The 14,478-nt window shown below is 42.6% G+C and overlaps 1 protein-coding gene across 3 annotated transcripts in view; it reads left to right on the top strand.

The window, feature by feature from the left end:
- The window catches only part of DYRK1A (dual specificity tyrosine phosphorylation regulated kinase 1A), a 206,452-nt gene that overhangs the window by 174,572 nt on the left and 17,402 nt on the right, over nt 1-14,478 (top strand). For all 3 annotated transcript variants that reach the window (XM_070944306.1, XM_070944307.1, XM_070944308.1), the window contains 2 exons: nt 12,186-12,278; nt 13,726-13,914. In XM_070944306.1, the coding sequence (XP_070800407.1) occupies nt 12,186-12,278; nt 13,726-13,914 (282 nt within the window). The remainder of the gene's footprint in view (nt 1-12,185; nt 12,279-13,725; nt 13,915-14,478) is intronic.

Raw genomic sequence — 14,478 nt, 5'->3', positions numbered from 1 at the left:
ATATGTGCATCATTGATTGTAGGGAAGTTTCAGTTGTATTGGTCACATCAAACGAATATACCGTATATACTCGTGTATAAGCCGAGTTTTTCAGCACATTTTTCATGCTGAAAAAGCCCCCCTTGGTTTATACTCGAGTGAGGGTCCCACTTACCTGTTCTCTGGTGCAGTGCGGGTGTTCTCCGGTCTCTCCCGCTCATCTGCAGGCGCCTGCAGCCTCTGTGGGTGGTCCGATAACTGCTGATATCACCACTCTTCTTTTCTCCTGCACGCCATGGTAACGCTGCATATGCAGTAATGCAGCGCATGCAGTAACATAGTGCGTACACAACACAGCGTGTATATTATTTCCCACCCTAGGCTTATACTCGAGTCAATAAGTTTTCCCAGTTTTTTGTGGTAAAATTAGGTGCCTCGGCTTATATTCGGGTCGGCTTATACTCGAGCATATATGGGTACTTAGAAAAATGGGAACTTCAAAGCATCTCATTGTCCTCATGAGAAACTTATATACAGGTCAGAAAGCCACTGTATGGACAGAACATGGTGAAGTTGGTTGCAATTTTTTTTTTTAATTTATCTGCTGAATATATATAGGAAGCTGGACTGGAAGAACATTAATGTGGTTTTAAAATTTGAGGAAGAAACTGGAAGAACATGAACATGGTTTTAGAATTGGAGGAAAAACATTAATTATTATTATTATTATTTATTATTTATTTATTTAATTTTTAAATTTGTATACCGCCCTACTCCCGAAGGACTCAGGGCGGTGAACAGCCAAATAAAATACATATAATACAAATGTTAAAAAATACAATTAAATAATTGGCCCGGAGAACGAAATTTAAAACACCCCAAATTCAAAAGACAAATTTAAAATTTAGAAATTTTATTTTTTTTTTAAAAAGTTTAAAAGAGAGGTTAGGCCAGGCCGGCCTGCTGGAAAAGAAATGTTTTGATGGCACGGCGGAAAGCTCGCAGGTCCGGGATCCTCCGTATTTCCGGGGGGAGCTTGTTCCAGATGGCGGTTGCCCCCACAGAGAAGGCTCTCCCTCTGGGGGCCGCCAGTCGACATTGTTTGGCCGACGGCACCCGGAGGAGCCCCTCTCTATGGGAGCGTACTGGTCATTGAGAGGCTACTGGTGGCAGAAGGCAGCCTCGTAGATACCCCGGTCGTAAGCCATGGAGCGCTCTAAAGGTGGTAACCAAAACCTTGAAGCACACCCGGAAGACCACCGGGAGCCAGTGCAGCTCGCGCAGGAGGGGAGGTCACATGGGAGCGCCACGTCGCTCCCATAACCACCCCCGCGGCCGCATTCTGGACCAGCTGGAGCCTCCGGGTGATGATGATGATGATGATGATGACACTACACTGATATGCATAAGAAATGCATAAGACCTGCAAACTATAATAGAACTCACAGAGCACAGACAGCAGGTAGAACAACCAGCCTTAGGCTTGATAATTAAAATATTGAAGCAATGGATAGCTTTGGTCTTTTAGGATTAACCATCAACAGAAAAGGACCAAATAGTCAAGTCAATTATCATGAATAGCAATAGCACTTATATACCGGTTCACTGTGCTTTACAGCCCTCTCTCTTTTTTTTTTTAACAAACTTTATTCGTATTTTAAAAAAAAGACATTTAAAACAATTATAAGAAAAACTGACAAGTTTCTCTTAATCAAACACACAAATTACATATACATATACAGTACATATATAGTGCTCAACTTCATCTATTAACTACTTTCTAATGTTATATATACATATATACATACGCACAGTGACTTATTTCCTTCTATATCTCCCTGACAGTGGAGATACAGCCCTCTCTAAGCAGTTTACAGAGTCAGCATATTGCTCCCAACAATCTGGGTCCTCATTTTACCAACCTTGGAAGAATAGAAGGCTGAGTCAACCTTGAGTCCCATCAGGATTGAACTCTTGGCAGTAGAATGCAGAGTTAGCCTGCAATATTGCATTCTAACCACTGTGCCACTACCACTTATCATAAAGATCTGGAGAAGTTGTTCAGATGCCATGATGTGATTATACTTACAAATATCAGAAACATGCAAGCCATAATATTGCCTGTGATATTCTATAGAAAAAAATTAGATTTGAAGAAGCAGGGTTGAAAGAGATGCTTTTGAACTCTGATGTTGGAGAAGACTTGAGAATACAATGGGCAGTGAAGAAAATAAAGAAAAGGATCATTCAAACAAATCAACCAAGAGTTCTTGCTCAAGTGACAAATAATCAGACTCCGATTACCCATATAATAAATAATGTGAGAACCTAGCTCTCTAGAGAAAGCTCTAATGTTGGGAAGGATGGAAGGAAAGGGAAGAATAGGATGTCTACAACAAGGTGAATGGACTTAGTTACAGTGGTGATGGATGCACCATTGGGAGACTCAAAGGATGATGTTAGAGACAGAAGTCATGGAAAAAATATATTTATGTGTGTGCTAATAGGTAATACAATAGGTGAGAGCACATAATCAGCATGGGTGAAATGCTCCCTGTTCGGACTGGATCACCCGATCCAGTAGCGATGGCAGCGGGTGGTTCAGAGAACCGATAGCAAAAATCCAGCCCCTCCCTCCCCCATGTCCAGCTGAGCCGCGCGATCATCAGAGACTTTTTTTTTTAACTTTTAAAAGCATTTTTTCTAAAACCTCTTTGACAGAAGAGGTTGTAGAAAAAATGCTTTTAAAAGTTAAAAAAAAAAGTTGGCCACGCCCACCCAGTCACATTACCCCCCACCAAGCCATGCCCACAGAATTGGTAGTAACAAATTTTACATTTCGTCACTGATAATCAGTATATCTGCCTGGCAGTTAAATTGATGCATTCCTAGTCATTGGAATACATGGGAAATCTACAAGAAATTAAGATCTTATGATGAGGATTTGATTCAATTCCATGATCCTGTTTTATCAAAAGCAGAAGTTGTAACTCATTTATCATTTCATTGATTGTAGTATCTGATTCAATGAGCCCTTAAGAGGGCTTCAAAGACAGTATGTTCAATAAAAATGTGATCCAATATACTGTTTTATGTATGACTTGTTTAACTAGAGCTTATTTGGAGCTTTGATCAGATTGAATGGCTACTATGGATACTTCTAAAAGATTTGCAGGCTGTATGCTTACAGCTGTAAATTGTTAACATCCTAGAGTGACTTAACTTTGTAATGAATCCTTTTCTCTCTCTCTCACCTAGATATTTGTATTAAGTTCCAGGTTATAATTTTCATCAGAATTAAATCCTGGATAATAGATACTTTACTTTGAAGCTATCCCAAGGTTAAGAAGCAGGATTTTTTTTTTTTACTTTGAACGTCTATTGTCATTTTGATTCTTTGGTTAGGTTGCACCCTGAAAGGAAGGAAGGCCAACATACTTAATTGTGTGCTATATTATATTTGTAGACTCACTCAATTTTTCACTCTCCCTAACATGTCTTATAATATCATGTCCCAATCATTTATTTAATGGAAACAGTGTGATGCCTCTGCTCTACCCCAAAGCCCCTCAAATCACCCTTTCAGATCAATTCGGTCAACCAGAAAAAGTGTTTCCTCAATGTTCTCCATTGTGGGTGGAGACAGCAGCCAGGATGGGTGATGCACTCGTCTGTCCTGATTGGTGGACTGAGTCTGTCAAAGTTGTTAAGCTCCGCCCTTGTTGCTAGGGGCCTTCCAGCTTTTGACTCAGTCCATCTGACTGGACAGTCATGTGGGATAGAGTCTCTAGCCTTTTTTGTGAACCTATTGTCTTATTCAATGGTTTGATTTTTCCCTGTTTGGACTTTGGCTTGGAATTGACTTCATTTTGGTCTATGGTATTGGATTTGGTGAACTCTGAGTTTTCAGCACTAGCCCTACCGGGGTAGTTTGCTCTCCCTGGTGGCTGTTAGTGACTGTCTCTTTTCTATCTGTGACGGGATTTCCCTTAGTTTCTCTGTTAAAAGGGTTGTAGCCTTTGTTAGTGCTCTTTTTCCCATTTTATTTTAGTGAGTTTTGGGTCCGGCAGCCATTTCACATCCGTGGATGCTGTTTTTCTCCTTTGTTTTTGACATATTTCCATTGTGGAGCTCAGTGCTCCCTGACACTTTCTTCAACAAATAGCTTCAGTTGATCATACTGTGTGGAGTTTCGCGCTCCCAGGGGCAATTTTGCTGCGCCAAACAGCTGATGCCACTTTCGGCTCTATTTCGGCTCTGGCAGAGCTATACAAGCCAGGCTCGCCTGCGTTTGTTTCAATTGTTTATTGGGATCGGCACTTGTGCCCGACTATTTAAGAGAGCGGCTTGTGCGGCCGTCCGTTTCTGAGCACAGTCGTTTGCAGGTTTCATTTTGGGAGAGTGGCTCTTGCGGCCGCCATTTTCTGCGCCCAGACAAAAATTGGCGCCCTTTTTTGAAAGAGCGGTTCTTGTGGCCGCCGATTTCTGTGGCCCAGTGGGGTGGCTGCCATTTTGAGGCATGTAGCTTTCCACGCCATTTACATCTAGACCCTGGCGTTAAGCTAATCACTCTGTAGCGATCAATCTGAGGTGCGGCTATTGCGGCCGCCATTTTAGCAACGACCAGCGTTGCGGCTGCCATTTTGTTGAGACACCTCACTGTGTTGGATAGTTGTTGGAGGAGTTTTCGCGCTCCCTGCAAGGGCTCTGCCTGACAGTTGCCTCTTCGACTGGACCTTATTATTATTCCGCTATAATCACCATTAGGCGATAGCGTGTTGTTCCCCTGTATTATCTGGGGAAATCTGGTGGCGCTTGTGGGGCTACTCTGGTGCCTTCTTTTCTGCCCTGTGTTTTCCTAAGGTGACTGTGTCATTATGCCTAAAGCAATCGGCAAGACCAAACATGGCCGACAGGCCAGCATGATTGAGCAGTCTTTGGCCCAGGTTTCCTTGGCTGCTCCACCTGCAATGCAGCAGGTCATGCAGGATCCAACACTTAAGAGCACTGGCTCCCACCACAAGTCCCATAGAGGCCATAAAGGCGCGACTTCCTCTTCAAGGGATGAGAAGCGCAGAGATAATGTTCTCAATAAGATTTGTTCTAAAGCCTCTAGCAGTTTGCAGGCTGGTGTACCGACCGGGGAAACTTCAGTGCCACCTCTCCGATCTCCAGCAGAACAGCTAGTATCAACTACACCTGACCAATTGTCTTTGTCTGATTGCCCTATTTTCATCCTGATGGAGGGTTTGTGGGGTGCATCCTCGGCCATTTCAGAACGCCCACTTTTGCAGCCACCGGTGCCGCCTGTTCCGGCACAGGACTCAGTTCTCCCTGAATCCTCAGCACCTCAGTTAATGGGCACTGAGCAATTACAACGTCTCATTGAAGCGGCGGTACAAAAGTCATTGGCAGGACATATAGCCCCATCTGCCAGGGTTCCCTCGGGATGACCAGGGTGATTGCTTGTCTATAATGGCTCCTGATTTACCTATAGCCTCTCATTACGACACCAGTCCTTATTGGAAGACATGGATTTTGGGGAACCGGAACTTTCTCAGGACAAGGGCCTTTCTCCGGATTAGCTGGCATTTACTGGCCTTTTCTCCAATCTTTGTTTAAGTCTTTATTATTTAAGGCAATCAATATGGCGCAGCCAGGGTCAACTTCTGAGCCCGCCCCTCCTCAGTCTGGTCCGGGGAGTTTCAACCCTTTGTTTACTGAACCAGCCAAGGCTGTGGAGGTGCTTAAAAAGCAGTGGGCATCTCCTGGATCAGCGCCAGTGCCGACTTCTACTGATAAGAGGAATTTTAATGTGTCTTCTGATGTGGATTCTCTTCTGCAGGTTCCTCCTGTGGATGCACCCATTGTAGCTTTGATCCCCAATATCGCCATTCCCGGAACCCCGGACGAGAGTCTCCGTATGGAGGAGCGTCGCGTGGACTTGGTCTTACAGCATGCTCATCAAGGCGCGCCCTGGGCTATTAGGTCGGCATCAACCGCATCCTTTTTTAATCAATCAATGTTGCTATGGCTTCGGCAATTGCAGGAGAAACTGGCTCTGGACGACACGAGAATTAGACAGGACCTTAATAAGATTGTAGCAGCGGTCCAATTCTCTGCAGTTGCGACACTCAATGCTGCGCATTTTGCGGCAAAGTCCCTGGCTTCGTCTCTTACAGCGCGTCGTTTAGTGTGGCTTCTCCACTGGCAAGCCGATGCGAGACATAAATGGCAATTGGCTTCTGCCCCTTTTCGGGGGGTGCATTGTTTGGGGATTTTTGTCGAAATGAAAGATAAACGAAATGTTTTACCAACAGTGTATCGTAGGGGTGAACCGCGTTTTTCCCCTTACCCTCATCGCCAGCAGTACTGGGGGGTTGATGGTAGTGGTTTTTCTGCTCCCTTCCCTTCTAGATCACAAGGTACCTTCTATTCCAAACAGCGGAGTTATCAGGACAAATCAGCGAGGGGCTGGCCCACGTTAGGTAAACGGCCCTTTCGAGGGGGAGGAGGTCGTTCCTTCCGACGACGCCGTTGATTGCATCCCGGACCCCCCCATAGGCGGAAGATTGGCCCTCTTCGCCGACCGCTGGGGGAGTACCACGTCCGATAAATGGGTCCTGGCCACTTTACGGTCTGGCTTGGCCATTGAATTTCTCTCCCCTCCCCCAATGCCTTTTGTTTGCTGCCCTTTGTCTCGGAACTCTGAGAAACGCGTTCTTATGGAGGCTGCGATTCAGCATCTACTTTCGATCAGGGCTATCCAATTGGTGCCTGATGATCAAAAGAGGACGGGATTTTATTCCCGTGTGTTTCTGGCTCCTAAGTCATCGGGGGGGTGGGGGTGGAGACCTATTCTGGACCTTAAACGTTTGAACCGGTATGTCATCTACCGTAAATTTAAGATGCAATCTTTACGATCCATTCTCGACAGTGTTCGGAGGGTTAATCTCCTTTCTTCTATAGACCTCACAGAGGCCTATCTTCATATCCCTATCCTCCCCTCCCACAGGAGGTTCCTGAGGTTCTATTATCGGGGCTGTCATTACCAGTATAGGGCTTTATCCTTTGGCCTCTTGTCTGCGCCACGAACCTTTACTAAGATCTTGGCAGCTTTAGCAGCGTCCCTCAGATCCAAATCCATTCATCTACAGTGTTACTTAGACGATACTTTGATTTTGTCATCTTCCCCTCAGCAGGCCTTGCTTGATCTCCAGGTCACCATACAGGCTGTGACCGCTCATGGGTTTTCAGTTAATCTGGAGAAGAGTCATTTGGTACCAGCTACTTGTCTCGTTCATTTAGGGGCTTTTATTGACTCTGTGGCGGGTAAGGTCTTCTTGTCCCGAGAGCGACAGGATAGTTTACGAGCTTTTGCCTCCAGGATTGAAGGGTGTAGGTCTGCTTCGCCATTTGCCCTCTCGCAGCCTTTAGGGAAGATGATCTCAGCCATATTGATTGTTCCCTGGGCCCGTTTGCACTTCCAAGACCTTCAATGGTTTCTCTTGCCGTTACAGAAAGCGGGCAGAGGTACTTCATCCCTAAAGGTGTCAGTTCCCCAGGCGTTGCGCAGGTCCCTCAGGTGGTGGAGGTCACCAGCAATTTCAGAAGGTTGCCTGTTCTTCAAGCCCCAGAGGGTGGTGGTGACGACGGATGCCAGCCTGCACGGTTGGGGCGCCCATTGCCAGGGTCAGATTGCGCAGGGCACCTGGACTGGCAGCATGGCTCTAAGGCCGATCAATTGGCTGGAGCTGCACGCAATTTTCTTGGCTCTTCGGGTATTTTGCCATCTCCTTTTGGGTTGTCATGTTCTCGTCCTTACGGACAACACCACGGCAAAAGCCCACATCAACCAGCTGGGGGGCATGAGATCCAAATCCCTCATGTCGCTGGCCATGAAATTGGGCCTCTGGTTAGAGCACACCACTTCAGTTCGTTGACGTCGAAGCACATCTCCGGAGTAGCCAATGTACAGGCAGACTGGCTCAGCCGCTAGCATTTGGACCATGCAGAATGGCGTCTACATCCCCAGATTTTTCGGGAGCTGGCACTCCATTTCAGCACTCCGGAGGTCGACCTGTTTGCAACACAATCCAACGCACAACTGCTGCATTTCTTCGCAAGGTTCCCATCGCCTCGCGCGGAGGCCACCAATGCTCTTTGATCCCCGTGGCTGACGGGTCTTCTGTACGTATTCCCGCCGACCTCCCTCCTTTCGCAGGTCATACACAAGCTACTGTTGGAACGAGCAGAGTTGATTCTCCTGGCTCCCCATTGGCCTTGGAGGCCGTGGTTTGCGGACCTAGCTTCTCTGTCGCCCCCCCCCCCCTTTGGCGCATTCCTCAACGGGTGGATACGCTGACGCAAGGGGCTCTGTGTCATCCGGACCTACCATGGCTCAATCTGACCGCCTGGAGGTTGAGCAGTGTGCTCTGAGCTTCTCTCCCGGAGGACATTATCCAGACAATTCAGGCTTCCTGGAGGCCTTCTACGGACCGCATTTTTTCGGCCACATGGCGGGCCTTTTGTTCATGGTGTGAGTAGCACGGAGTTCAGCCTCTTCAAGCCTCCATTGTCAACATCCTAGTCTTCCTCCAAGAGGGACTTTCCAAGGGTCTGGCACCCAATACCTTGCGCAGGCAGGTGGCGGTGATCTCTTCGATACTTACCTGTGGTTCTTTGATGTCATTGGCTCAACACCCACTGATTCGTCATTTTCTCCGCGGTGCTACTAATTTGTGTCCTCCTGTACTGCATAGGTACCTGACTTGGGACCTTTCGATTGTTCTGAACTCACTCACGGGTTCCCGAACGAGCCTTTGTGGACGGCTAGCCTCCGCGTGCTATCATGTAAAATCGCCTTTCTGGTGGCCATCACCTCGGCCCGCCGCATCTCAGAAATTGCCGCGCTCTCCATCCGTAGCGATCTCTGCGTTTTCCATGCGGATCGAGTCATCCTTCGCCTCGACCCTACAATTATTCTAAAGGTCAACACGACATTTCACCGCATGCAGGAACTCGTTCTGCCTAATTTTTGCCCTCGGCCGGCTCACAGACTTAAATAGCAGTGGCATTCTCTCGACGTTAGGAGGGCTTTGTGAGTGTATATTAAGAGGACTGCTCCTTTTCACAGGACTAAATCTCTTTTTGTCTCGTTCCTCCGGGTTTCCTCGGTTACAAGGTATCATTGTCAACCATTGGGCGCTGGATCTGGCAGACGATCTCTACGGCCTATGAGCTGTGTTCCTTGCTGAGACCTCCTCGTTTGACTGTGCATTCAACCTGTAGTGCTTCGACTTCAGCAGCGTGGGCCACGCGAGCCTCTTTGCTCGAGATTTGCAGGGCGGCAACATGGACTTCACCTTCGCCGTTCATCCAACACTACAAACTGGACAAATTCGCGTCAGCGGATGCCACCTTTGGTTGCTGAGTGCTGCAGCGGGTTTTCGCTGGGGAGAGTTCTCCGGACCAGACTGATCCCCCCCGGACTCAGGGACAGTGAAGTTGGGTATGCCCCATCCTGGCTGCTGTCTCCACCCACAATGGAGAAGGGGCGTTGGTCCTACCTGAGACGCACCTTCTCGTTGGGTGGAGACAGCAGCCAGACCCTCCCTGTTGTGGTCTTTCTCTCTCTTACCTTCCTTTTCTCTCTTAATATCCCACACGCTGAGTCTGTTTATAGGTCTTCGCCAAAAGCTGGAAGGCCCCTAGCAACAAGGGCAGAGTTAACAACTTTGACAGACTCAGTCCACCAATCAGGACAGACGAGTGCATCACCCATCCTGGCTGCTGTCTCCACCCAACGAGAAGGTGCGTCTCAGGTAGGACCAACGCCCCTTCTCATCCAGAGCACAGAAAGATTTTTTTAGCTAGCATGAATCCTGTTCCTATAGAGACTTCTGGCCAGTTTACTTTTCTAAACTTTATATTAGAAATTAATTTATTTCTGACTTTAACATAAATTTATTTATTTATTGTTTATTAATACAGTTTATAGACCACCCAATTCTCAGTGACTGGGCAGCTTACAATATAGAATTTCAAACATACCATGGTTAAACCAGAAATAAATCTACTCTGCCGTCAAGTCTCTAATGTCATGAAAACACAGAAATGTGGGGCTGCAATAGTGATTGGGACTGGAATTTCTGTTATTAAGTATGCGGTCATAAAATATGACATAGCAATTCTGGCAGTCCCTGTTGCCTTTGTTAAACAAAGACTTCCTCACAATTTGGGGGAAGCTAACAGAAATTTGCAACTCCTGAATAGTGATCATGTGATTGTAGGTTACTGCAACTGTCATAAGTGTGATCTATTTGCCAAGCACCTGGATTGCAATCTTGTGACCATGGAGTGCTGGGATGGCTGGAACCTTGAGGGCCAGTCATAAGTACCTCTCATTCAATGCCATTGTAACTTTGAATGAGTGGTCATTAATTGAGGGTCTACCTGTATTTTCAGCCTGATGGAGTCCTTTTGTTGAGATTTGAGTAACCTGATGATTCTTATAAGATTGTCTAAGGAAATTATGTAGAAAGGATTCATCTTAACTTTTAAAATGTTGCATGTCTCAATGGCACATAGAACTTGAGGAAAACGGTTAGTTTGGTAGTATGAGAAACCAAAACCAACAAGGTAATAATCAATATGCCAGGGTTTTGAAAGTCCTCTGAATAATGGACACAAAAGTTGAGCCCATTCAGTAGATTTTAATAAGAAAGTATATATGAGAGGTAACATTTCTCAAATGCCCCAAACTATTTAGAATAGGGTTTAATAAGAGCAATGGTGGCGCAGTGCTTAGAATGCAATACTTCAGGCTAACTCACTGTTTACTCCAGGAGTTTGATTCTGAGTGGCTTGGGGTTGACTCAACCTTCCATCCTTCTGAGGTCAATAAAATGAGGACCCAGACTGTTGAGGGCAATATGCTGACATGGTACAACCACTTACAGAGGTCTGTAAAGTACTGTGAAGTGGTATATAAGTGTAAGTGCTATTGCTATTGCTATCACTATTAATTTGGTTCCATAACTGAGGGTAGCACACTATTTTGGCCCTGAAGCCTACATATACTAAACAATATTGTGCAAGTGGGAGGGTCAAAGGGTTATCTTCCAGCTTTTTTTTCCCTCCTTAACTCTTTGAGGTAGATGTTCAAATTGTGTTTAAAACTTCAGTCCCATTCTACATTTTAAAACAACTAGTGATGCTTAAACTGGCAATTGATCCTGTGTACTTTGCTATTAGATTTCAGCAGTGTCAGTTAAGGGTTCTTAAATCTGTATGTTACCTTCCTTGCATTAGAACTTTTAACATCATTGCTAATACTGTCAGTGTAGTCTGCTTAAAATTGGTATATCTTTCATTTTGTCTGTCGAATTTCAAAGTCTCTGCTTCTATATTCAAGTTATTTAAGGTTGCATCTTACAATGTCCATTCTGCATTCCTCTGAGTTGAAGGCCCTATTTTATAAAATACTTCAGCATGGCAGGAAAGTCGCCTCTGGACAGAGTTTGATTTGTTTGGAAAAAAAGTAACATGTAGAACTGTAGTTGTATTTTCAAGATACTGTAATGCAAACCTGTAGAAATTACTAGAACAGACTTTCTTTGGATAATAGATGTTTAGGTGGAAGATTCTGCTATTGAAATCCATCAGGGAAAACTACTTCAGTCACTATCTCCAAGTCTCAGCTCCTATGTTTATTTTTATTGAATAATGGCCATATTCCAAAATTTAAAGATTAAGGACAAATTTATCAGGACAAGGTTCATATCTGTTCAATGGAATTCTTGGTGTAATAGCAAAACAGACTGGAAAGGGATACTTTTATTATTTGAAAGGATTTCTTCAAAAGAATATTCATCTGCTTTAGAAACAGTTGCCCTATATTTTATAACCAAAAAGCAATTTAGTTTTATTCTATTTTTAACAGAACAATCTCATAAAAGGGTGTATAAACCAAAATCTACTATACATTCATAGATGTATGTTAGTAAAATAAATTTTAGCACCTGTCATTTTAAATGTTTTGCTTTTTAAATATATTTCTGGTTATTCTTTTGATGATTATATAATATATAATCCATTATTTTTAAATAACATTCTGATTTTATCTGATTAAGGTTATGTGATATACTCGTATAAAATTTAACATTTATCTGATTAAGGTTATATGCGATATTGTTATTTTACAGAGGCGAATGCCACTAACTTTCCGTGATCCAGCAGCTGCTCCTTTAAGGAAACTGTCTGTGGATTTGATCAAAACATACAAACATATTAATGAGGTAAATTTTGCATAATTTATTGAGTTAACTTTTATTTTGATATAAGTTTGTTTATTGTGGCTAGAAAGTGTTTACTAATACTAATATACAAGCTAAATATATAGTCTTAGCTGTTGTTGTAATGCATTTCTTTGGACATTAATTGTTTAATACAAAGAAAACGTTTTCTAAATTTATATTAATAATACAATTACAATACAATTAATGTTGAGTGGAGATATAGTCTTCAAGAGAATACTTACTACTTGAGTAGCATTTTAGAAGAGGAAAAAGCTGCTTAGAACAATATTTAAAATCTGTTTTCCTTCCTTTCTCCCTCCCTCCCTCCCTTCTTTATTTTCATATATAGTATGAATGGCTATTGTCTGCTCTTTTTTTCTTCTAATTTTGCATTCTTAAAATTATTTTTTTCTGCTTTGAAATTATTCTTATTGCAAATTTGTTATAGGCAAAATTACTTGTCTGCTAGAAGAAAATAAAAGCTGTCTTATTTTATGAATAAAAAGTGGGAGATGCAATAAAATACTATAAGATTGATTTATCCACTTCACTTGAATGACAGATAGTGTTTAGACTTGTTTCTGAGAGGGTAGAAAAACATTCATCACCATAGCAAAGCTTTCTTTCATAGATCATAGCCAATATTCTTATTTGCAAAGCTTTGTAACCCTGGATCTTAGGGATTTCCTTTCTTTTCTCTAAGCCAGGTAGAAAGCAGAAAAATGTTTCTTGCTTGTATCCAGATTCCAGCCATGAGAAAGACATTAAATCATTATTGTCTAAAACTGTTCTACAGTCTTCCCCTTCTCTCTGCCATTAAATAATGTCCTTTGTCCAAACACCAATTGGTCAATAATGTAAAAATCAGGACTCTTCTTTATGCAGTGGTTAAAAGTTCAGTATCACTACATAAATAACAGACTCTAAAAATGATATTTTATCCACTCAAGCCCTAAAAATAGATAAGGATAACACAAATGAATCAACGACATTGTACTTGTTCATTGGTATCCAAAGCTACTTTTAGCACAGAGGAGAGCAGTGTTCTTAGTAATAAAATAGAAGACTAATGTCATATAGGTTGAACTATGAATGCATATATTTCTTTGCACCCTTTAAAATTACGTCTGCTTTTGCAAGTTTTGTGCTTCAAGCTTCTTTGATTTACTGAACTTGTATGAAGCTGTTATGTTTCAGCAGCTCCAGATTTGCTTTTAGAGCAGTTGGTCAAGGCTACTGAACAATATTCATACTCTTCTGTAGGTCCTTTTTAACTGAATAAATTATGCTATAAAATAAAAATGCAACCATCTAATGATTAATATCACCATTTTATTTTTATTCACCATTTTATCATTTTATTACCAATTAAATTATCATTTCAATCTCTTTTGCAATAGTGTATGATACAAACTGGCTATGCAATAATTGCATTTCCTAATCTCAGGTTTACTATGCAAAAAAGAAGCGACGACATCAACAGGGACAAGGAGATGATTCTAGTCACAAAAAAGAGCGGAAGGTTTATAATGATGGATACGATGATGACAACTATGACTATATTGTGAAAAATGGGGAAAAATGGATGGATCGTTATGAAATTGATTCTTTAATAGGCAAAGGCTCATTTGGACAGGTAATGATTGAATAATTTGAATAAAAGCAGCTTAAAGCAATATCCTACCCAAGTCATTTATGGGTGGTTTTGATATACTCTTCACAATCCATTTTGCAATTTTTTTTTAGACTATGATGGTGGTGGGGAAGAAAACCCAATTTTTCCATTATACTACCTTGATTTAATGTGTTGATGTGCACAGGTCTGTGTAGAGCTATAGATATTTAATGGATTTGATAGCCAGATAATACATTATACTTCCTAATAGCCTACCAATATATAATGCAACAATATAGTATGCGTATATTATTATAGATACTATTCATTTTAAATTCTGTGTAGATCTGCCCAAAGTCCTATTTCAATTCTTTTTATTTCTGATTAGGCAAGTAGTTTTAACTGTTAGATTTCATGTGATTTGACAAATATAGAATTTTAGAAAACTTTTAATCACTAATTAATTCCAAAAATTTTCAAGATATTTTCCTCCTTTCAAAAATCTAGACTGTTTCTATCTTCTACACAAATACATATGTGTTAAAGAAGTTCTGTTGCTTATAGAAGGCAATTTATTTCAATAAT

The sequence above is a fragment of the Pituophis catenifer genome, unplaced genomic scaffold (genome assembly GCF_029215685.1).
Source record: "Pituophis catenifer annectens isolate HBS135680 unplaced genomic scaffold, rPitCat1.0.hap2 SCAF_4, whole genome shotgun sequence".
NCBI lineage: Eukaryota > Metazoa > Chordata > Lepidosauria > Squamata > Colubridae > Pituophis > Pituophis catenifer.
Note: the sequence above shows the minus strand (reverse complement) of the source record. Positions and strands in the feature narration are given on the sequence as shown.